This window comes from Metopolophium dirhodum, chromosome 6 (genome assembly GCF_019925205.1).
Source record: "Metopolophium dirhodum isolate CAU chromosome 6, ASM1992520v1, whole genome shotgun sequence".
Taxonomy (NCBI): domain Eukaryota; kingdom Metazoa; phylum Arthropoda; class Insecta; order Hemiptera; family Aphididae; genus Metopolophium; species Metopolophium dirhodum.
In genome coordinates, this window is record NC_083565.1 from 6,085,566 (window position 1) to 6,112,119 (window position 26,554).

Below are 26,554 nucleotides of genomic sequence, written 5' to 3' on the forward strand. Positions count from 1 at the left end.
ACAAAATCTATAAAGCAATAATTGTTTAAACGAGTAATTATAGTTATAGTAATGTGTTTAAATCTATACAAATTCCACATTTTAGCACTTTAAACGGTTACACATAGTTATTAAACTTAAAACATTAATTCCCGTATTACCAACGTATAACCAATTTCATATAACTCATATTTCAACATTCAATTTGTATCCATAAAAAAATTAATTTCATACATATTATACTTGGTAAATTAAAAAAAAAGTAGATTCAATTATTTTTTTAAAGATTGTAGGAATGGGGGCGTTCCGGGAATCTGTCAAATGTCACAACATATTGATTATGATATCCGTTTATTATGACAGCTTACACTATAGTTGCTTTATAATAGTTACATACCTTCAGTTCCGTTTCGTCTTCCACGACAGTTATAAAAAATTGATTATATTATACGTATTTTGAATTAACTGTATTTTTTTTTCATTGTTGTTTGATTCAATAACGTTTGTAAATTTAATAACGGCGTATTATTGTGTGTTTGTTGAAAGCAGAAAATATACATATGATGCTCAAATTTCGAAACAAAAAGGAACAAGTTAAATAATCATTTCGTAACTTGAATTTAAACTTTTTATTTCCAAATTTTAAATTCCATAACAAGTACCTATTATATTCAATAATTTCTACGGTACATAATCTGATAATCATAACATTAACAATAATATACGACAGTCTTAATATTGACTTTTTATGGATATAAAATATTTTAATTATTTGTATTATAGATTTCGATTATTTTTTCGTTTAATTAACCACGTTAAAGTTAATTTAATATTATTTTAAACATAATTATTTGTAAGAACAACTAAAAGTATAATATATTTTAAAATATTAATATGATGCTTAGTATGTAGAAAAATATGAACAAAGTATATTATTTTTATAATACTATATAGATTATATAAATTATATGTATTCAAACACAAAATACTGCAATTATTAATTAATGATTTCTTTTTGTATATAGAAAATAAAGAATAGTTAAATAGTTTTTATTGTTATTTTGCAGGTTAACAATGCAGGAAAAGCGGCAAAATCTGGTGTTCGAGAAGGATTTTTAATTGAATCAATAAATTCTGCGTCGGTTGATCATCTTACATCCAATGAAGCTCAAGCATTAATTAGAAATTCTGGAGATACTTTAACCATTGGCGTTTATCGGTTAGTATATAATATACAATCAATTGATATGGGAACTTTTGATTTTGTAATCCAATATGTTACTTACCGTCATATGCGTGCGTACAGGGCGAGCCGGTTAAACCCAGGGGCATGGTAAAATATGCGTATATATTAATAAAATCAAAAATATTATACCTTTATACAAATACAATAACTATAGTAGTATAGTACTATATAGACATTAATAGATTAACCCATTAGCGCTGGAGTTTTTTTATTTACAATTGTAACCAACATTTTGTTGAAAAAGTATACGATATACCGCAAAAATGATTGTAAAAAATCTATAAACGCACGGCGTTAATGGGTTAATACATCAACATATATGTTAAAAAAAAAAATAGAGGCGCTGTCCAAATATTGGGGCACTATAATTGCCCAGGATCGACCAGAAATTGAAGTCTGCGCACGCCTATGCTTACCGTCTAAATTTAAAGTAAATATTTGACCCAGTGTTTAAAAGGAAGTATAACTAGAATCACCTGATTCACAAAAGTATTAATGGGCGAGTGTCCAATCATTGAAAAGGTTGAACAATTTTTAAAGGTTATTTAACTATTATAACTACAAATAACATATGCATTCACTATTTGGAGAAGAATGAAAACAATTTTAGGATTGGTGGTGTAAAAATATTAAATGTGAGTCAAGGAAAATCAAGTTCAAGCCCCCAATGACGTGACCTACCATGTTATAAAAATGTCTGGAAGAGATTCTTCAAAGATAGTATTTTTATTTGGACTTAAGTATGTGTATGTATCAGTGGCACAATCGTAAGCTCTCCATTCATTACTATGGATAGTTGAACTAGTTGCTACTCTTGTTTTTATATTAGTAGCAAAGCTGCTCTTTCGCGTTTTTTTTCCATTGAATATTGTCTTTCCAGCATACATTTGTATAGGATGCACCGCCCCTATTAAAAATAGCTTAAAACATTTGAATTTCTATTGGTTTACTGTTTTATATTTAAAATGATCTATTTTAGAATTATTGTTGAATAAAACATTTTGCGCCTGAAAAATACATTAATACAACACATTTTACTTTTGAACATAGTTATCGTGATATTATATTTTGTATACTACCACTTTTATACTATTTAATAAAAGCTACTATTAAATATTTATTTATTTTCCAAAACAATAAAGTATTTATTTACTATCTTGTAACATTTGATAATATAGTCTAGTTTTATTTTGTACTTTGTACATTATGTTGTAATATAATACACTTCTATATGACTATGGCTCTATAATGGCTAAATAGATTTTTTAAATTTAAGTACATTGTTTGAATCAAAAATATCTATTTAAACTAAAAATGATGAACTATTAAAATACATATCAATGAATATGATATTTTTAAATTCTTTATAAAAATTATTATTCTAAAGTATTATATTTTGAAAGTTTATATTTACATCCACAGAAGTGTGAATGTCCTATATTAGAAATATGTATGGAAATACATAACCATTATTTAGACTTCAAAGTAAAAATCATACATGACGTTTATTTTATTCTAATTGTTTATCATGTCAGTAGTAGAATTATTATGCAGCAGTAATACTTTCAACAGGTTAAAATTCAAAAAAAAAAAAAATTATTTTGGGTGTCGACCAAGTATATATTATGTTCTGGACGGTTAACCCCACGCCCATCCTGTTAGTCCACATTACAATAAAATCACTATAACCATGATAAATCTCGATGCTTCAGTAAGGCACACCTTTTTGACCCTACACACGACACTCAATTTTCAAATCCACTGAAATTTACATATAGGTAAAAATTAATAGGTAAAAAAAATATCTAATTTTACTTCAATTATATACCTATTATACCTATTATAATTTCACTATGGTATACACTATACGTATAAACATTGTCTAATCTTTATTGATCAATGATATTATAGTCGAGCATTAATCCATTGTTGGCTTTGAATATTTATCAAATGGTATGTAAAACATAAATAAAATACTCATTTTAGGCTTTCGTGATTTTTCAAACATTTTTTAAATAATATACCGAGTTTAAAATCAATTCAAATAATTATTAGGTTTAATAGGTTCTATTGTTCTAACATTGTAATACAGAGGGTACATATAAATTATAATATTGTTGAATACGTGTGAATTTCAGATTTATATGCCTATAAATATTACATTTTATATTTGCTTATAATTACATTAATATAATATATTTGATTAGGTATTTAAAGTGGATATTTTATGAATAATTCATGCGTACTTATACCTATACTCATATAATGACATAATGTATACCAACTGTGTTATCTTTGTACTATACGTCTATACCATTTTTCAAATTATTGCTTTTTTTGTACTACCTACTTAAGGAGTGTCCTGTTGCGATACAAACTTCTGCTTTTTAAATGAACACCCTCTGGCCTCTTTATTTACTGTAAATTATTTAGTGGATAATTTTGCTGAACATTTTGATTTATTTGTTTCAAAAATCAAACAATTAGATTTCAGTTATAAAAATGTTTATATTTTTTAAATATAATTAAATGGTTTTAAAAAAATATAAAATAGATGTAATATTGAATCTGGTATTTATTATACTTGGATAATTTTTACAAATTATTAATGTTGATAGATTAATATTAATCACTAAAATTTTCAACCCACCAATCTCCATATCTCCCAAATCCATTTCATTAACATAATAATATGTCCTTAGGGCAATAGCCCTAGTACGGACAATAGTTTTATATTATCCTTTGTACCTACACAAAGTTACATAAATAAAAAACTACTCTTACGAATTTTCAGAAAAATGATTCACAGTAAAACTTACAGTAGAAAATGTGGGTTCCCGATTTAAAAACCAGAAGTTTGCATCTCCAAATGATACTATTTAAGTAGGTAGGTAATAAAAAATATTGTCTATGAAAGTATATTTAAAATTTTTCAAAAATTAGATTTTGAGTAACTGCATAATAAAAATAAAAAGGGGAGATTTGCATGAGTGGTGAATCACCCTGTGTAACTAATAAATAAAGTAAATACAATATATATAATGAAATACAAATAAACATTCATTAATCATTATGTAATGGTGAACAAATTTGTATATTATATAAGCATAAGCACATTAAAAATAAATATATAATACCTTAAGGTTCTTCCTTTGGTTTTGATGTTACTGTATGTCTGTATATACATGACACCGTTGAAGCATAGTAAAAGTACCTTAGTCTACTTATATTTTTATTTTTTGTACCTATACTATTTTTTTTTTAATACCAAATGTTTATCGGATCGGTCACCCCGGTAGTGAATATTATTGATTAGACATGCCGCTGATTTGTAGGGTGTGCTCCATGTTTACTTACTATTAGACACGTCATTACATGAAATATATATAAATAAAAAAAAAGTTATATTTTATTAAATAAGTGATATGAATTACCTATATTGGCTCTAATGGCTATACTCTTAGCGTATAGATGTTTATCTATGGATGGAAAATTAGTATACAAATTAAACAACTAGATGTAATTTGTATACGAGAAGGAATATATTATAAAAATTTGTAATTATACTATTATAGTCAAAAGCTTAAATTTCCGATTTTTTTGGGGGGGCTGATTTACCTATAATGTTGAAAAAAATACGTGGAAGCTATGTGGTGGGTATAGTCACAGAGTGGGGGGGCCCACATACCCATATTCATAAAAATATAAACAATAATTATTAACCATTATTCATCAAGTTATATATTGTATAGGTATTTTTTAAGTGTAAGACCACGTTTTGTTTAGAAGACAATAATTATTCTCAATTAACTTAATTTATCGTAGTTCACAACTCACATTTACCTATAGCATTATCTATCACTTATATAAAGTACCTATAACACATAAACAACATTTTAAATACATTTTATATTTTAGTAATTATTACCTATTGGCTTTACATTTTAAACGGGTGGTTCCATTTTCCTCCACAAAAAAAAAGGTTGGTTTCCATTTTCCTCCAAATTATTTTCGACTTAAGTTATATCTATTTTCCTTCAATATTTTAGCAAATATTTTTGTTGTAGTATTATGTTCCGTTTTATAAAGATAGAGTAAAAATAGGACCACATTTTGCGCTTATCGGTTGATGATTACATTCTGGTATCGACCATCTATATCAGCTATCGATTAATTAGCCTAATAAAGATACGTACATATAACATACATTTCTTTAAAAGTTTAAACAGGTATTCACTTGTTGCTAAAATGTCCAATAATTATAAAAAAATATAATATTATAATCAATTTATTTTTTTTTTTTTGCTATGTATAAATTATTTTTTAGGTATTAACTATCTTATTATTTTATTTTTATTAAATATAATAACCTGAAAAAACCAGTTAAAACTAGCTAATATAAACAAATATGGTCACAGATATAAGGAAAATCAAAAATCATTAGCACTTGCATTATATTATAATTCCTCCAAGGCATATTATTTCATGCGCAAGTATTTATGTCTTCCAACAGTGAGATCACTTAGAAATTGGCTACAATCGATAAACAGTATCTTGTTTTTAGAGGAAAATGGATACGGCCTTCTAAACTGCAGGCTATAATTTAATAAATAATAAACTATAAAGTAGGTACTTGATTTGGAGGGGGGGCTTGGGGCAGATATTTGGGAAGGGCAAATAAATCCTTAACAGCCACCCTCCTTATTTACACCAATGGTTATTATGTATTTTACATTTGAATGTGTATTATTATTTATTATTATAAAAATATTTTATTATGAAATATAATAATTGACATTATATAAATGATAAATAACTGAAATTAGTTATCACGCAGCAAAAAAAACGGGAAACTAAATCGAAATGTAAAGGATCAAATTTAGTATACATTTAGAAACTTTTCTGTTTTTATACGTGTTATTAAGTTTTTAGTTTACCTATCTAGGTATTTCATTTAATTTTGCAGTCTGCAAAGTCTAAAATAATTTTTACCCATGCCATGCCAATGACAGTCATATTATTATTATTATTTATCATTAAACTTGAAATTAGGTCAGCGGCTAATTATATTTTATTAAAGTGAAGAATATTTCTTACTATTGAAAATACGATTATTATAATATTGTCTAAATTTATAAACAACATAATACACATAATACGAATATAATAGGAAAAATATTTCAATCAATTGATCATTTTATATTATAATTTATAATATTATATAAATATTAAATACATACACACGGCATTATAGCATGCACCTGCCACCTTGTTAAAATCCGATTTGAAACGAGGATATACGGTGCAGTGATTACTTTTTTGTACACAACGCTATACTCTATAGGCTTTTTTTCATATATAAAATATCATCATTCTTTATCGTAATAAAATAATATACATATGCGTGTTAAAATTTAAAAAAAAGCCCATGACATATTTTAAAAACTAACAAATGTATTCGACATTGAATTAAATAATTCACAAATTATATTTTAGTGTAATATAATATATATATTATAGATATAGAGTATTAGAGTCTATTGAATATAGGATATAAAATATAGAAAATAGCAGCGTTGCATATATACCTACTAGAAATATTGTATTTATAGTTGAAAATAATTTTAATTACATCTTTTTAGGTAGCTGATGACATAGTATACATTTTTAATTTAATGACAAAAATGTAATGATAATTTCTATTATTTTTAGGCAGTCGAAGTCCAATATCGAAAAGAACAATCAAAAACATGAAGCCGGTAAGATTTTTTTCCCATGTTATTACTTATAAGTTATTATCATTTACAATTTAACACGCCAAACTAATACCTTACTAATTGATTTTTCTCTGAAACTAAAAAAAAGTATACCCTTTCACTTAATTATACGTGGTCTCATTCTATATTTCTATCTAGTTCAAATATTTTTTTAACAAACTTTTAAAAATAGAAAACTTTACCTACTTCATCACATTTTTTTCTACTATAAATAAATTTAAATTTAAAATAAACAACTGGAAATTATGACGCAACTTCACTTCAAGGAAAAAATATATTTATATTTTTTTATTAAATTGGCATTTGAGTGTAATTTAAATACTCAATTTATACATTTTTATTCACTATTAAATAGTGCAATTCAAAATATTAAATATAATAAAAAATATATGTGTACTATATTATGGTATATTGTATACATTACATTTATAATATTTAATATTTTAATGTATTGAAGTTACTATAATGTACGCAAGCAATTAAGTACCTACTAAAATCATGAATGTGATTTAAAATATTGTTACAGTAAAAACTTTCAGAAATAGGTAGTTATATTAATTTTGAAATAATAATATTTTCATCTCTTTCTTGATCTGAAAAACTTCAGAAAATTATACAATTCTGAATTCAATAAGTGTATAGAAGAGATCTACTGTAATTATTATACAATTGTATTATTTAACTTAATTATTATTTTAATTATATTAAATTAAACATTATATTACTCAAAATTATATTTTATACTTATGCATCGTTTTTCATTTAAGGGCAATATGTATAGAATAGATAAAATAAATCATATAATGTTATATATTTGTTTTGTTAACTGCCCCATATATGTATACAAATGTAGGCCATAAACGTGTCTTTAAAGTATTCGGTACTTGAGAAAAAAATCAGCCTTGTCTAATATCAGTATGGCCGATTTTTCAACAAGTCTTTTAGTGTGTTATCGACGGTCCAGTCGACCGTAACACCCCACCGGAGTACTGTTTCTCAAGCACCAACATGCGCCTTCAGATTATCTTTACCGATGAAAGTGAACAGTTTACTTTAGTGTTTTGTATTCTTTGATAATATACGTGAACATGCGATTCGCATTTAGATATTGGTGTATTGATCATTTTTATTTTCTGTGCCCTGTCAATATAAATAACACTACAATGCCGGAGTACGAAAGTACAAAGTCGAGGTTAAAAGACAAATACCATAGGCCCAATAAGTTAAGAGCAAAAATAGGTAAGAAACATATTTGAAATGTAACCAAATAAAAAAAAATTACTTTATACATTTGCTGTTAACTTAAAAATCATTTCAAATTTATTTTATTTATTAGATAGGTACCTATTAGAATTTTACTTACTGATCAAAATAAATATTCACAGCACTATTATTGGCGTTTCTATATATTTTAACGTCAATTAATAATAGTAATAATAATATCTGCATATTTTTTTATTATTGATGTTGTTTAAATAAATTATTTTCCAATAGATTTATTATGAGGCTCTTCACATATTATGTGATATAACTGTTTATTTACAAAAGGATTATTTTTTAAAATATATAATATAATATTTTTGTTTATTAAACCTATATATTAATGTTTATAATATTACCTATAATAAGTTGTCATAAAGTATTGAGTAAAATACAAATTATAGGTATAATCATCTACCTATAGGATTTCTTATTTTAATTTACGTATTTAAATAGTTTCGTATAATTTAGGAAAAGTAAACTACAATAATCTGTATAATATCATATTTATTTTTAAATTAAATAAATTGTATAGTATTATGTTAAATTTAAAAATTACGAAGTGAAATTTAATTTGAAAAGATTTGCAAATGTCAATAAGAAAATATATAGTTTTAAGTTTTGGAAACAATTAAAATTCGCTTTTTCATAATATTTGTTTTACCTCCATGGTGTACGGTATTCGTATTTTTAATAAAAAAATTTAAATTATGTTTTTGGAATAGGATGTTTAATGTTTACTTATAATATATAATATATGGAGTAGTATATTATTATTATTTATTTATTTATCGGAAACAAGAATACTGTTGTATACAAATAATACACATATTATTAGAATATATATACGGAGCATACTAGCATAGGCTATTTTAGTTCATACGTTTATTTCTTGTAAATTATGAAAAGTCATTGATTACTGATTAGTTTACTACAGAACCTTCATCAAATCAAATTCAAATTTAATTTATACTTCTAATTAAAGAATTCATAATATTGTTTATTAGTGAGCTTGACTATACAAAAATAGGCCTTGCACGTCACTCCACCCACAGGAACTACACCCATCCTGTCCATAATTGGACGATTAGTCTCAATAGTAAATAATATGCAAGTTCTAAATATAAAATAGGTAAGCAACTGTGTAATTCGTTTTTATTATTTAAAATCTAACTATATATTGCATTATTGAACTTAAAATAACAAAGGTGTTTGTTTTTTATTATTTATTTACCTATTATAAAACTTTTCACTAAAAGATTTTTTTTTAAGAAACATAAGTTAGTATAACAATGATATTTATAAAATAAACAATAAAATAATAATAATTAATAGAAATATATAGGATGCTAAAATTTGTAATTTAATCATAAAACGATACAAGGTGTCACTCTTAGAATGATTTAAAATGTCAACGGTATTATAATAAAATGTAAATTATCCTATACTTATCCAACTTTGTACCCAAATTTCTTTATTATTAGATTTTTACACAAATAAAAAATAAGAATTTATGATCAATGATTATATTATATATTTTGTACACGATTGTTATAATTATTTCTGTTGCTTATAAAAAAATTTATTAGAATATGTTATAGTTTAACTATTAAACTTTATCAACACTACATTGTATTAATAATATACAGCTGTAATAATAGGATATTTGATCCTATATAATACATATACATAAGGTATACATATATTAACCACCCCATATGCACAGTTCCGTTGACCTGTGTCTATTCGTCTGTCATCCTTTTCATTGTGCGCATGTGTTACCAACAAAAACACGCGTACATAAATTAATGACTATTGTACGTGTGTGAGTTTGTAAATAATGAGTTCGTGTGTGTTAACCCATCTCCGGTTTTTGATGCTATATGTTACTTCCTCTATTCGGCGGGTGTGCCCTATCCAATCTGTGTTCACGCAGCGGATCTACCACAGTCAGTCGATGATGCTGAACACCATTGAACAAACATAGCTCACTAACCGCTAAATAAAGTCCTATATTGTATGTTAGATATATTACGAATAATTTTTTTAATTTTGTTGTGTTGATCTAATAATATACTAATATTTTTATAAAATATATCCCGGATTGTTATAATTACAGAAGCTAAAGCAGGTGCAGATACAAGTGTAAGACCAAAATCAACCGAAGCAGAAACGCCGAATAAAAAAAGTGAGTAAAAAACAAATATTTAAATATGTTATTTAATATATTTATATAATATTATAATTACATACTAACGCAATACATATAAGAATTGAATGCAAGTAGCTTCAATAGTGGGTATATTTTTAATTTTATTCAAACACCTATATCTGGTAAATATTTTTAAAACTAAACGATTAACATAATTTTATTTTAATTTTATTTTAAACGCATTTATATAGTAAATAATAAAATAACTAATAAGTACTAAGTATAAAATTAATCTTATAGCGCTCTTATAAAAATATAAAAAAGATAGCCCAAAATATATAATATTGCCTATAGGTAAAAGAGTACGAAAGCGTAGGAGGAAAAAGAAACGCGCAGACTCACCTGAAAAATTAAATGGTCAACATCCGCGAACTGTACCAGATAAAATAATTGAACCCACTCAAGAGCTGACGCAAATAACAGAATGTCCGAAAATACAAATAATACCAGAAAATTCAGATTCACGAGTTGATGAATTAGAATGGATCAAACAAAACGAAGCGCTCCTAATAGCTGACTTAAAAACACGTCAACAAGCTGGCTTACCAATTCAAGTAGTAGTCAGAGTTGAAAAAATTACACCTTCGGTACCAGAATATTGTCAAATTATTCCAGATTTTTGTCACTTAGATGTTATTAAAGAGGAAACAAGTGCAAGCGATGAAGATCCAAAAAAAGAAACTTGGGAATGTTCCGAAAAAAATAGAAACACGAATAATTTCAAAAAGTTTCCTGAAGATTGGGGTTCAAATGTTGAGGAAGAAAAACATCATGATTTAGAAATCATTTCAGAAGTTAATACAAGTGAAATTATCACTTCAGAATGTCAGCTCGAAAGACTAGAGTCTCCGTCTTTAGTCAGAGAGTCGGAGATTCTCAGATTTGCAGATATCGTTACTACTGAAAATGAATGTGTGAGTGATTTAGAAACACTTGAACCGTTAAAACGGTTATTAGATGTATATAATATAGAAAATAATGAATATATTGACCAGGAAGCACGAAGTATTTCAAACAAAAATAATTTAATTAGTGGAAAATATAAGGACCATTTCTCTACGGAATATACAAAGGTTAACAAAAGCCCAATTCAACACGAAAAAATAATAAATAATAGTATTATTGTAAATGGTAATAGTAAAAAAAATCAATTCATAACAAATACTTTACTCGATTTAGAATCATATGAAGATTTATACTTTCAAAAATATCCTATTGAAATTCATTGTAAAGATAAAAAAATGAACCACTTGGATATTTTAAATACAAAAACTCAACTTATTAATTCCTCTGCTTCAGCCAAACTTTCACGTGAATCGGTCATAAAAAAAAATGATGAATTTTCGAAGAATGTTTTTAGTAACCATCAAGAGAACACGGAACACGATGTAGAGTCTTCGGACGATAGTACTATAAAACAATGTAAGACATATGACCATAAACAAAAATCAAGTAGACAAAACAAAGTTTCCATTCACGATAAATTAAAACAAATAGCCAGATTACTTCAGGATGATACCGATGATTACGAAGAAATACAATCATCACAAACAACTTCTAGATGTGTTTCAATAGGTTCTGATGCTGACGTGGACACCGATTGGGTAAGTTTCACTCTCTCTGACGGCGAGTCGTCAAAGTCTTTATGTCTATCCCCTAGTCAGTCGAGATCGTGTCACGCTCCGTCCACTATTTCTAAAACATCTGAAATCATTGATCTGCACAAAAAATTTCTCAATAGAACAAGAAGTCCAAATGTATCACCACGTCAAGATATAACACCCACGGTAGATATTTTAAGTTATAACAAATCTCAATCACAGTCACCTTCAAAGTCGTATAGTTCCGAAGTTTTCGACGAAGCGTGTCGAATGTGCGGTACTAGTGACGAACCATTATCTGATGCTGAATGTCTAGTGTCTTTGCGCAAGTATCGAGAAACACGATCTAGATTATTGGATGTAATCCAAAAAGAGCAACAACTTAATCGATCAGTCATCGATCGACCGTCATCAATGCCTACGTTTATGGACACGCTGTCGTTTCCCGACAACCACACGAGGGAACTCATGTACGCAGAGTACATGGAAAAAGTGAAAGAAAGAGAAAACAGACTTCAAAATAAAGTTATTAGAATTACAAAGGCCAGTAGACCGTTGTCGTCAGGTACCCTGCAATCATTAAATGATATCGATGCAGAGTTTGTAACCAAAGCCCGAGAGAGGTTGGATAAGTTGGGCGTCGAGGCGGATGTGCATATAGAAGTGAAGGATGAATATTATCCAAAACACTTGGTGGACATTGTGCCGGAAGAAGAAGTTTGCATCGAAGAAGTGCACATGAATGGTGAGTCAAGTGGATTGAGAGTGTGTGTACGTTTTTGTTTTATTTTGTTTTACTAACACGGTTTTTGCAGTGTGGCCAAGTCTAATTACGTTGCTTCGATACGAATCAGCAGAAGAAATGTCTAAAATAAGCTGCAAATGTCCATCGTTCTGAACATCTTACAGTGATTTTTGTTTTCATAGACATATAGTTGTCAGTTTTGTGAACAGTTGCTGCCGATACAATTTGTTCAAGACGTGTATACATGCGTACCTACTTCTCTCACGCGCGCACACACACAAACACACACACATATACACACACACACACACACACACACACTTACAAACTTTGTGGCACTATTTTTATAAATGGTATACGACACGTCGGACGACTGGACAGACCAAATTCTGATTCTATAATTAAAACAGAGTAGAGAGAGGTGAGACGAAACCTTACACGATTTTTCTGCATACGGCGGAATAGCAAAATAAACTTTTAAACATGGGCAATATAATATTTAAACTTTTAAGTATAATAAATATGATTAAATAAGATGGTTAATTGTACATTCAGTTTAAATATTAAAAATATGATTATTTTATTATTATGTATACCTCTATTACATCAAAGTAATCTAACAACAATACATATTATTTTGTTTAATACTTGATTTTTAAAATTTAGTCAGGACAAATAACAAAATATCTAAACGAAGGATATCTGATTGCTCACTTCTTGACGAAATCGATCAAGTTTTTGGCGGATTTTTGACTAGAAAAAATATAGGTTGGTTGATAAACGTATAATTATTGCTACATGCATGCACAATGTTTTGCATCAAGTCTGTGCGCACGAGTTTGTAGCGTTTTGTGATTGGTCCAAATAAAAGTTAGGTATTGTTGATTCACGATAATGAAAAATTTATTAATTGACTCCTAGTAATAAATATATTTTTAATTCATTTTTATAAAATAAACCAATGTTCATAAATTTGATTTGCAAAACTATTAATAATCTATTAAGACAAACCATATTATACTATCATGTATTTAGTATTACCTAATGTAAAATAGGTTATATTTTGTAGACTATATTGTCTAAATATTTGTGGTACCGTATGATAAAAAAATGTTGTGGCAAGTACCTATATAGTATCTACTAACAATTATGACAAGAAACTGAAATATAATATTAATATTATTGTTAGTTAGTTAACATTTCAAATATCTTAAAAAAAAAATATTATGTGTAGGTAGGTATATTTTAATAAAATACAGTTGTAAAATCATCCAGTAAACAAACTATTCTGATCAGTAATGTTTTTGTAAATAAAATATAAACAATATAATTTAAATTATTATTTACATACTCATTAACTAAAAATTATTAAAATTAAATTAAAAGTATCAAAATTGATTGTAAAGTATGACTTGTACAATGATACAGTGTACAATGATACAGTGTACACACTAATACTAAAATTGTATGGGTGAAACTAACTTATATAGTTATATGTGATTATAATAACTTACTATAAGTTTAAATGTATAATAGCTAATATGCAATACTAATACTGAAATAATTTTTAAATAAGTACTTATTTATTGTATTACTACGATGATACTAACTATACATTTTGGTTAAGAATCTATTTTTAATTTGTAAATTAATTATTAAATTTCATCACTTTAATAATATAGTATATAATAAGAATATGTACTCATAACAAATTAAACACATATCTATGTTTATAAACTTTAGTAAATTGTATTGATTTTGCCTTAATTTTTATACTTAAGTTTTAAACAAGAAGGTAGGTATCTGTTTTCTAACTGAATAATAATTAATCATAGCAAAAAAATATTATAGCGAGTAAGTACAAATATTAAACATATATATAGCTCAATATGATGAATAATTTTATATTTTGGTTGATTAGGTTGTATAATATAGACTAATAGAGTACTATTATAGGTACCAATGTACCATACTTTATTACTTTATTTTTAAAATATTGTTTTTAATAAAATTCAACAATACTTACTATTATGTCCAAAAATATTTGTATTTCCATGTTATATAAATATTATGTAAATAAACGAAAAACAAAATTTTACATTAAGCCTCCGGTAAATCTAATAATAAAACAGGTGCCGCCCGAAAGTCGGCCACCGTCGAGTTTCAAAGATCATTAGCCAATATTTTTTTTTCATTATTTTTATTTATACAGTATATTTTTATGTTCATTTTTACTCCCACCCGACAATACTCGAACAGGAGATTTCCCGCGGTATTTAAAAAAAACAGTAACGCGCACACTATTCAAACCGACGCCGAATCGAGCGCGTGGCAAAAATGTTCGTCGCATACCGTTAAGTTTCGTTTCCGGTGTTTTTTTGCACTCCAATATCAAGTGTTTAAAAATTATTTTTTGTTAGTGTATATGAATTAATTATTATATATGATGCGAGATAAAAGCAAAATTAGTCCACAGTTCAGAGCTGATGTTAAAAAAGCAGGTACGCTATTTAATTGATTCAATTTATTACTAAAAAGAAATTGGTAATCAATCTCACAAATATAATTTGAATTAAAGCTTTAAATGCTTATCTATAATATTGTTATTATAATAGCTAATATAGGAATAGGTTTATTATATGTTCTATCCGTACCATTAATACTTTGATTGAATTATACTTTAAAATAAGCGCGTACTGCAATGTGTTATAACAAATTATAACGCAAATTCATAAAAATTACAATAACAAAATGTATTTAATAACAAACAGGCGAAAATTGTTCCTGTTCCTAATAAATGTTGTGAATAAATATTGTTTCTAATAATAATTTTAACGAGTAGGTTTTGTTAAAATAATTGTATTTATATTTTATTATTGACTATTTTGTTTGATACAGACAAATAAAATAGTAGGACTACGTACTGAATTAAAATATTATAATTTATAATATAGTCGATAATTGGATTTTTTAATACAATCCACCGTAACTAGTATACAATAAATAGAGTGAATATATAGAGTTTTAAATTATTCAGACTTGTCTGAGTTTTGTATTATTATGGTACATAAATTATCTATTCATTCTAAATATATTTTAATTTTTTAATTTTTTAGAACATAGATTACATAGACCATAGAATAGGTACAATAAAATATCAACAGTCTTATAAAATGGTGTAAGTCAATTTGCCTAGACCATTTGCCGTTTTACTTATTTATAAATGCATTTGTAATTAATATCATAATATATTATTATAACTATTTATAATAAAACGATTATGATGGTATTAATACATTATAAATACACTTATAATTCATAAATTTATATTATTTCTTAAAATAAATCAAACAACACATTTTATTTTTTTATATACAAATTGCATTAAAATTCTTGTCTACATTTATTTTTAACAAGAATTTTTATTAAGGTATTCTATTTAAGAAGAAAAAAAAACATAATGTTGAGTTATGCTAATTTTCAACGGGATAAAACCCAACTTTAATGGAATTTAGAAAATAAAAATCATTCTTTTATTTAATAAATTGCATTTATATGTCAATTTTATTTATAACTATATTAATCATAATATAATTTCAAAATGAGTTGATATTTTACAATGGAACTGTCGATTGATTAATATTAGCAATTAAAATTACTGTATATTATGTTTACCTGCTGGTAATTATTATTATATTTAGTTATTCGTTGCAAAATGTCAAAATCACTTAATATAACTTCTACTTTCTACAAATATAATTTAAATATAATTGTTTTTTGTTAATTAAAACATATTATATTTCTGTAATAGCTATTTTTATATGTAATTGAAAATTTAATTTTTACGATTCAATCTGTAGTACATAGTTGCGATATTTTAGATATCGTTGTCATATTAGTTATTACCTCAGTTTTCTTAAGACAAATTTTGCAAGAATAAATTACATAAAATATGTATTAAACCATAAAAAAATGTTCATGTATGATTGCCAAAATCCAAAACCAATGCCAGGAAATCAAACTATCAATAATACATTTTGTTACTTCAACTTCCGTTTATATATATATATAAATTGATTTTTTTTTTTTGATGGCCAAACGACATTACCAAATCCCTTTTGACTCCATTACAAAGTAAACACATAAAAAATATCTCATATGATAATAATTAATATTATTTCATTATTACATATAGGCTCGTCTTATAAGTATATATATTTGTTTTTAATATAATATACTTCACCATCTGGCACAGATGAGTTTGACCATTTGCCAATATGTGTTTCTTTTTTCAGTCTTTAATCTGTCCGTTCGTCTGAAGTGAATCATTTTTTTCGCCTCGTGCGCTTTTTGGCTCTAGATTACAGTATTATATGTGCAACGTGCACCTATGTGAGGCGTGGGTGTTTTTATATATATAAAAAAAATAAGTATGTTATCAGGCTACCAATACTTATTACTATTATATTATGTGCTATACCTATCGTTACTATCAATTGTTACACTACACTATTTATGATTTTCTAAACGAAAACAGTGTAATTATTCACATTATGGAATTAGTTATGTTGTTTTTGTAGTTATGTATCACTAATTCTCAATATTATATTATAATTGTTGATGTACTAATTAAGTTATGAAAATTATTTTAATTTTACTATAAATAATATGCTGAAAGTTTCATAAGTCAATGTCTTCTTTTCTCGAAAATATTTTTGTAAATATACCATTTATACCACATTATAACATAATATAAGTAATGTAAAAGCATTATTGTGAATTTTGCTCAAGGTGTATTTTTATAAAAAAAAATGTAAAGTATATAATATTATGTATATTAGATAATATTCAGTGCTTGAATATAGGAGTGACGTGGGGGGACGGAGTCCCTATAATTTTTAGAAAATATTTATGCGTACCCCTTCTAATTATATCCAAATCAATAAAATATTTAAATATTCAGTTACGCTTATATTTTTTACACTTTGAACTTTTGTATCCCCCTTTTATTTTTTTCCCAATTCAAACATTGATAGTATCTGTATCTAATACGTACAAAAAAAAAGTAAAATACACTTACTTTATAGTTACCTAGCAGTTGAGTATATTGCATTTATATTTTAAAAAGCTGAAATTTAATGTATTAGATATTATTTAAATAGTATTTTCGTTTATGTAATAATTATAATGCAAAAAGTACATTATTATAGCAGTTTAGTAAATTGTATGCATTTATATAAAAAAACAAATTAAAACTAAGTATTAGATAATATTCCGTTAGTTAAATAACTAGCTAAGTTAAACATTGTTATATTTATCTTATGAACTGTAAATGAAAACCGTTTTTTGTCCAGAAAATTACCTTTAATCAGACTTAATTATATTCTTACATACAATTATACAATATTGTACAACTAATAATGAATTATAATTTAAATCATTTACATTTCTGACTATTCATAATGTACCAACTATTTAAAATTCGTCATATACAAATATTTAAAAAAACAACATTATTTTATAATACAAATAAAAATTAAAACACACCTGCGGGCTGTGACCTAATCATTCAAGTTCGGCGTGTACGAAAAAACCATATGTTTTAATGTTAGCACCTATCGAGTGCAACTTTAGTAAAACAATTTAGTATTATGTATAATGCCTTAAATGGTAAATGTGCGTACACGGTTAATTTTATTTAACAATAAATAAGTCGATATAGTTGAATAGTTACATTATAAAAACTAAAGCATGTGTATTGTGTGTGACTTGTTAGAATTAATTTCATTGTTGGTGTTGGCCCTAAGACCTCATCGTATTGATAATAACAATGATTGTATTTGTTCAGGTGTCTGGTCACCAGAGCTAAAGCATAAATCATTGGACTTAGAGAATATTTCAAGAAAATTAGAAAAAAAACAACCACGGACCGAACTACCTCCAGTATGGACACCCAACTCCAGTCCAACACCTGAGAGAAAGTCTTACAAACCAGTCAGGTTCGAATCACCAACGTTATCACGAAAGATAATTGATGTGGATACTAAAAAAGTATTAATTTTAATATTTGATTAATTAATCAATAAAGATAAGAATTTAAAAACATCAACATTTTACAGGTACCTTCAAAACCACCAGTTGACTTACCTGTATTGAGCTCTCCGCTACCACCTCCTCCCCCTCCTCCATCATTACCATTGAAAACACAAGGTAAGAAATACAAAATATTTTAATTATCTCTTTTGAACATTATTGTCTTGCACTTGGCACTTAACTTTATCACAATTTTGGTGGAAGGCGATGAAAATGTTCATAGCACGGACAGGAGACTTCCGAGAGTTCAAAGCCCTACCGTTACACTCCTTCAGAAAGCAAGAGGTATAACATATAAAACTTATATAATACCTATCAATGATTTAATAATAATACTTAAGAGTTATTATGACGATAACACCAACAATAGTTTATCTCTTAATTTTTTTTTAATGTCTTACATTTTTATATATATATATATATAATATATATGCTATATATAGAAATACAAAGCTACAAATCTACTATATAGATAGAAGTGTCAAGTAGGTCTAAAATTGGAGCTTGATAAACTTATTTGGAGGAGCTGAACCCTAGATCTATTTTCCATTAGCTTTGTTACATTTATATATAATATATATATAGGTACCTTTTATTTATATAATTATATATAGATAATTACATTTTTTGGAGGAGCTGGAGGGAATTTTATATTTAAGAGAGCTTAGTCCCCAAGTACCTACTAGCTCCTCTAATTAGTAGGCCTTGCATTCTATAAAATATTTTAGCAACGTAATTGTGTTCAACTTGTTAATATTTTTAAAGCTAAAATTAGGTAGGTAATAAATCATATTAAATTATCATTTTGATCATCGATGTACGGTGCTAATATATATATATGTATACAATACCTGTCAGTTGATCTACTATGTATTCTATACCAGTATATACATACATGATGCATATTATACAATATATTGTTTGTTTTAATACTTTTAAACTTTTTATATGTTATTACTGTCTATATGTTAGAAAGTAACTGTATTATAGTTACCTATGCGGCATTCATATTGTATAGAATAGATACTTGCGTAAATGCTGCAGCATATGGTTATTTAGTACATATCCTCATTCACTGTTATCAAATAAAAATAATCACTTTAATAATAAATTTCAATTGCATTTTTAAAAAAGCACTAGAACACCAAATTTCCGCCCAAGATGCACAAATTTTCCAAACAGTTTAAAGCGACTCTACCCATACATTTGTTGTCTCAGTCTTCCAAACGCACGACCTACCAAATTGTCGTTCACTAGTTTCAATAGTGTGCTGTTAGTTTTGATACTAAAGTGAATTGACCTATTATAAAACTTTTAGGTAAGAACATTATCTGTGCTTAAGCGTTGCCGATTTTTCGAAATTTTCATTTTCAAGCAAGATATGGGTATGTGAAATATCAACAATTAAAAATGTTCATATCTCGCTTAAAAATTAAAATATCGAATAAAAGCCAACGCTTAGGCACAGATAATGTTATTATCTAAAAAATTGATAATAGGTCAAATCACTCTAATATCAAAACTAACCACACACTGTTGAAACTAGTGAACGAAAATTTGCTATGCCGTACGTGTAAGACGGATACAACAAATACATGGGTAGCATCCTCTTAATAAATGTAATTTGTTATTGGCAGCCTTGACTTACCATTTTCATTTTATACTTGATTTCTTTTTATTCAATAATTCAATCAATACCTGCGATATAAATCAGCACAATCTAAGACTGATTTAGAAGATTAGTTACGTGTAAAATTAAACTTCAGTTATTGATTGAATTCTATGCATGAAAATAATTTTGGAAAAAGAGAAATATTTTTAAAAAAATTTTATTTTGAAATACAAGTTACAAAAATTTAACTAATTAAAATCATCAACGATCAAGTAATAAGAGAGTTATACTTAATATTATTTTGATTTTTCGATATTAAACATACCTAATACATTTCATTATTTCAATTACATTTAGATAGCTTGCAGTGAACCTTCTTTATTCTAAATTAAATTATAATATAAATATTACGAACATTAATCATTATGTAAAGATATTTTTATGAATTTAAACTCAGGTACTCACTAGTACCTATTTAACTATTATACAGATGACATATCTACTTGATCGTTTTATATTTCACCACACTTATGCATACATCAATTTTAATGAAATAGTTTGTGTTCAATATTTGTATGTCATTGAAAAGTTTTTCTATTTGATTATATAATACGTTATAACACAGAAGTATTTAAAGATAATTGTAATGATGTAACGAACAAATGCGTATAATTAGTCTAATTTTTTATATTAGCCGTGAACATCGAGGAATAATATTTATATTAAGTGACCAATAAATATATTATAATAATTATTGATATTTTTATTTGCAGAAGGACAGTTACCAAAAGGCTCTGCATACCTCAACTCAGAAGAATATAGTATGGACAAAGAAAATAAAACTAGAGGTTCTACTGTCAAACGTAATGTTGAAACCCAAGAAATAAGTAAGTAAAATTATGAAAAAAAAATAAACGTCAGAATAAATTATCGCAATATGTTTTTATAATTTTTATTTGTAGTTAAATATATTAATAAATATACATGCATGGGAGAGTGGGTTCTGGGAAATGAATAGTATATTATTATCATATAAACATTTCTGAAACTTAAAAGTTCGAAGTTTTTATATTATTAAAGTATGCTTACGCTAATGTTCAACACGCATGTATTCGTGATTCGAATGACATTGTAACTCTGGATAATTCAAAACATTTATCAGTTGTATGAACACGTGATAAGTTATTAAGATAAGACCCATTTATCATGTGAGTGTTGAAAAGTGCACGTATATACGACTATACCTACTTATAAATACGCAGCATGTATGTTTTTTTTATTTTAAAACTTTATTATAAATGTTCATAAGCTTAGTTCGTAAAAATACAAGTTCTATATTGTTATTCGATTTCATAATTGATTTTTTTGATATATGTTTAGAATATGCATCAAGGCGCGAATATGACAGTCTGCAATCGGATGAGAAAAAGCAAAAAAAAATGGTCGAAATCAGTCAAAAAAAGTATGAAGGCATCGGCCCGACAACCAAAGAAGGAGTTCCAATTGTATTAAGATCGGTGTGTACAATTTAACTATTGTTTTCTAGGTATAGTTTTTAAGATAGTAAAACTTAAAAGTGCCATAGATTTGTTATTTTATGCAAGAATAGTGACTCAGTTCAAAAAAGTAAATTTTCCAGTAAATACAGCTACATAAAGAATTTTTTGTTTCTTGCAATGCTCGTTATAATATCGAATTTATAAAATTAAATTTTTTTTTTGGAAATAACATTAGTGTTTACTTTTCATCCTAAAAATAATAAGTTTGTGTGGGAGTAAAATTTAGAATAACCTCAAAAAATTATAGATTTTCAATTTTCATCCCTCTTTAGAGTTATGACGTTCTTCCTGAAACCTATATTCGCACTATATTGATATTTTATCGTGACGTCTATAATCTATTATTATGTACAATAATAATAAAATATGTTTAAACAATTATTATTGTTAAAAAAAAAGTGTCAAAACAATAATATCCTAATTTTATTTGTGACACTGTTGAAAATAATGTTTTTTAAATATTTTCAATAATACTGGTACATTTTGATTTGTATAACTTTAGCCGAAACTTCACGGCGTTGTCACTTGAACTGTTAGTATACAATTAAATAATAAACTACTAATTAGTGATTATGCATTTATGCGATAAGAGAAAAACTCAATAGCTATCCTGCGGTCATTTTTAGAATCATTAAAAATTTCGTTCTTGCACATAATATAATTAATATGAGTATAATTTTGCTATAAATGTTCATAATAAATTCGAAAATAGCGATTTTAAGTTGTGTCACTATTAATTATTATTGTACACTGACATTATGTATATTGGCCATTTGTCCGGAAAGTAAATCTGATTTGATACAAATTATTATTTTGTGATGTATAATTTGAATTTAAAAATGTTTCTTATTACTTATTAGTAAACACTAAATGTTTGTGCTCTAAAATATCAAAAAATACGCTTGTGCGCTATCAATTAAAAAAATATGCTTGGAATTCATTTAAAATATGCACCAATAAAAATTAATTAATTAATTCAAACTTTATTTTATTTAATTACAATAATAAAACAGTAAATAATGTTTAAAATTAAACTTTATGAACTTTTACCTAATCTGACTAAAATATACATATATCTATGTTAGTAAGTAGAAACTAAATGAGTATAAGAAATATTTTATGTAAAATATAACAAAAAACCTTAAATATGCACTAAAAGCATGATGAATATAAAAATATGATCAAGTCAGTAAAATTCAACAAATATACAAAAATATGCAATATTAAATTGATAATTTTAATTCTTTAAGTAATGAAACAAATTTCTATTTTTTATTTTATAGCTATTTTACTGCATAAGAAGGGAACAAATTAAGTTATCGTATTTAATTGCATGTTAAACATTTTATATTTACATTATCTCGAAACCTTAAATAATGATTATTATTTATTTGTTCCTTTTTTTTTTAGGAAATCAAAGAACCAAATCAACCAAAATGGTACAAACAGATGTATGAGTCTTTACATAAATTTCAATCCGATGGCAAGTATTTAATATTGAAACTATTAATTTAGATTTTTAATTTATATAAAACATATATTAATACACTATAAAAAAAAATTGGGTAAGTGTCACTCTACTGTACAGTAGGTTACAAGAGGGTCACTGTAATCATTACTAACGATTCTGAGCGAAGACGGTATGTTAGGTATAATATTATACTAAGTATATTTGATGATATTATTGTAATTTAAGTAATTTATTTCAATACAACAGAAGGTTAAATTCATTTTTGCCAAAAACATTACATTTGATAACATTTTCAAAATGTGTATAAAATATAATAATATACAGTAAAAGTTTCATATTTACCTACCCAAATAATATTTTAAAATTAAAACAAAACTAAAAACGTTATTCTTGATTTTAATACGTAATTTCGTCCAAATTTGAATTTAATATGTCTGTAAAAAATAACCGTGTTTATATTTTTTTTAGAATTTTTGGTACAGTATAAACTATTAATGAGAATTTTTTTATTATTTTTAAACTCTTAGTCATAAAAATTGAACATTTTATAATTTTTTAATTACAATAATTGATAATTTTCAAGATTTTGATAAATGTTATCAACATTTGAACTTTAAACAGTTATAAAAAAAAAAACGCGACTATTAAAACAAAAAAATCTAAAAAAATACCAAAAGAACCTTGTATTACATTTTTAAGCTTTTTGACCCAACGAATAAAACTGTATTGACATTTATAGAAAAAAACTAAAAGAAAATTGAAAATGTCTATAAATAACTCAAAACAAGTTTAAATATTATGAAAATTGTAAGATGTATAGAAAATGATAAAATAAACATTCGGTGAAAATTTAATATGTCTACTGTCATTTGTTTTAAAGTTTCACCAAAAACCAAAATTGATTTTGTCGAAAACCTTTTTTGCGTAAAAATTCCCGTTTTTCCTTAATTTTTTGTTTATTTATTCAGATTATTAAGAAAAAACTAGGAATTTTTTACTTTTGACTCCCAAAAGTACCATTTAGATTTACTTTCCACAACATACTGAAGTTCTGCCTCTAAAGTTGATTGTAGACACAAAAAAAGAAAACACCAACGTTAAAACAATACATTCACGCTCCGCTCAGAATCTAAAATTTACATATTTGAATTTAATTTTTAAAGTTAATTAAATTATTACTTATTATTACAGTTAAAAATAATAAACATTTAGTTAAATTATTGAATATTATTATAACTGTAAGTTGACAATATTACAGATGAAGGGGTAACAGTACGATACAAAACATTATCGCGAGGTGATAAATCTATATATTTACAGTTTTATATTCAGTAGAAAACTATATTGAAAAATGCTTAGCTTGACTTATCATTAACAAGTATCTCAATTAATAAAATCAGTTATAATTGCATCAGAATTACAATCTGTTAAAATGTTTATACTTTATTTACAATTTTGTTAAAAACTATTAAAAATGTTAAATGAAATGATAAAATACTACTTTTTGTTTAACTTTTATGGCTTACTTAGATTTAAAATAGATATACTTTTTAACTAATTTTAGCATAATATTTGGTGCAGGTATACAATTACTAACACGACATAATAATAAACAACCATGGCTGTTCAGCTGTTGCATAAAATAGTAAAAGTTTGTGTATTATTAACCATGTTGTATATAGTATTAATTATTTATTAAAACAAATATAATATAGGTTATATATTTTATTATTTTAAAAATTTATTTGTAATATTCATATCTGTGATTTTGGTTATTAATAATGTAAATTTAATTTTATAGGACCCAAAGCCAGAAAAGGTGACGGATATTCATCAGAACCGGAAAAAGGGTATGAATCAGATTTTGGTGAAAACAGACTGTTTCAAAATTTAGACGGCGAATACACAAGAAATGTTACCATGAGAAGATCGTAAGCATGAACATTGGTCTATTATTATTATGATTGTATATGTTTAATGTAAATATGTTTGAAGAGTATCTCCTGTAAAATGTGGACAAGACAGATACAAGAACCAGCCAAGACCAATTGAAAACTATGAGCCAGGACATTCTTCGATAGCCGAGAAGGAAACAAAACAGTGGTGGGACGAGGTTATGAATACTTTTGACGGGGTAAGTCAAACTCCCTGATTCGTTTTGCATTAACGTGTGCGTGTAAATATTTTCTCTTAATTTCCAGAATTCAGAACATAAAATTCCCCCTCCTCAAAATCGGTCATCGTCAAAAAAGTCAAATTTGGCTCAGTAAGATAATAAATATGATTTACTATTAATTAACTAATACATTTTATTTAATGGTTATATTCTTAGAGCTTTAAAAGAATCTGGATATGATAGCGATTCTACATTAATATTTAAAAGGCAAGAAAATCAATCGCAATGTCTTTCACCAACTGAACAAAAAACTGCATATAAAGTAATTCAAAGTGGTGGTGAAGTACCATTCCAGGGCTTACGAAAAACTTTTCCTGAACGGCCAAAAGGTTGGATTATTATGTTGTAATTAAATAATAATACAAAATAAGCTTAAGTTACTCTATGAACACCAATATGCACATAAATATACTATTAACTAATTACGCAAACATTTATCAACATGTTAACATTTCGTTTAAGAAAAAAAGGTCTGCGCAGATTCAATAACAATTTATAAAAAAAAATTTTAATATAGTCGACGAATAGTTAAAATTAAAATTTTAAAATTATTGATTCTGTGTAATAACTTTGGAATATTTTTATTGGAAGTTATTTATGTATTTCATGTATTCATGTTATGTATGAAATTGCGTTTATGAAGTTTCAACTAATTTTATTTATATGTGGGTAAATGGGTTAATATAACATAATGTATTTCCAAATCAGAGTTTTTCGTTATACAATTTCAAAAATACGCTAAAAATATTCTAAAAGTTATCACTTATCTTCGATGTTATTATTGTTATTTTATTTTCTAACTATAAATACGTTAATTACAATA

At 26.0% G+C, this 26,554-nt stretch overlaps 1 protein-coding gene across 15 annotated transcripts in view; it reads left to right on the forward strand.

The window, feature by feature from the left end:
* LOC132947191 (sorbin and SH3 domain-containing protein 2) overlaps window positions 1–26,554 on the forward strand; it is a 57,905-nt gene that overhangs the window by 17,704 nt on the left and 13,647 nt on the right. For 5 of the 15 annotated variants that reach the window (XM_061017402.1, XM_061017404.1, XM_061017401.1 and 2 more), the window contains 15 exons: window positions 1,047–1,198; window positions 6,938–6,984; window positions 10,382–10,450; window positions 10,769–12,820; window positions 18,669–18,871; window positions 18,940–19,030; window positions 19,118–19,198; window positions 21,299–21,412; window positions 21,906–22,042; window positions 23,495–23,567; window positions 24,814–24,852; window positions 25,357–25,486; window positions 25,551–25,689; window positions 25,757–25,821; window positions 25,888–26,060. In XM_061017402.1, coding sequence (XP_060873385.1) covers window positions 1,047–1,198; window positions 6,938–6,984; window positions 10,382–10,450; window positions 10,769–12,820; window positions 18,669–18,871; window positions 18,940–19,030; window positions 19,118–19,198; window positions 21,299–21,412; window positions 21,906–22,042; window positions 23,495–23,567; window positions 24,814–24,852; window positions 25,357–25,486; window positions 25,551–25,689; window positions 25,757–25,821; window positions 25,888–26,060 — 3,565 coding nt within the window. Of the gene's footprint in view, window positions 1–409; window positions 573–1,046; window positions 1,199–6,937; window positions 6,985–8,042; window positions 8,242–10,381; window positions 10,451–10,768; window positions 12,821–13,486; window positions 13,589–15,107; window positions 15,322–18,668; window positions 18,872–18,939; window positions 19,031–19,117; window positions 19,199–21,298; window positions 21,413–21,905; window positions 22,043–23,494; window positions 23,568–24,813; window positions 24,853–25,356; window positions 25,487–25,550; window positions 25,690–25,756; window positions 25,822–25,887; window positions 26,061–26,554 lie in introns of those variants that run through there. The other 10 variants (XM_061017418.1, XM_061017405.1, XM_061017408.1 and 7 more) reach the window with 10 other exon arrangements.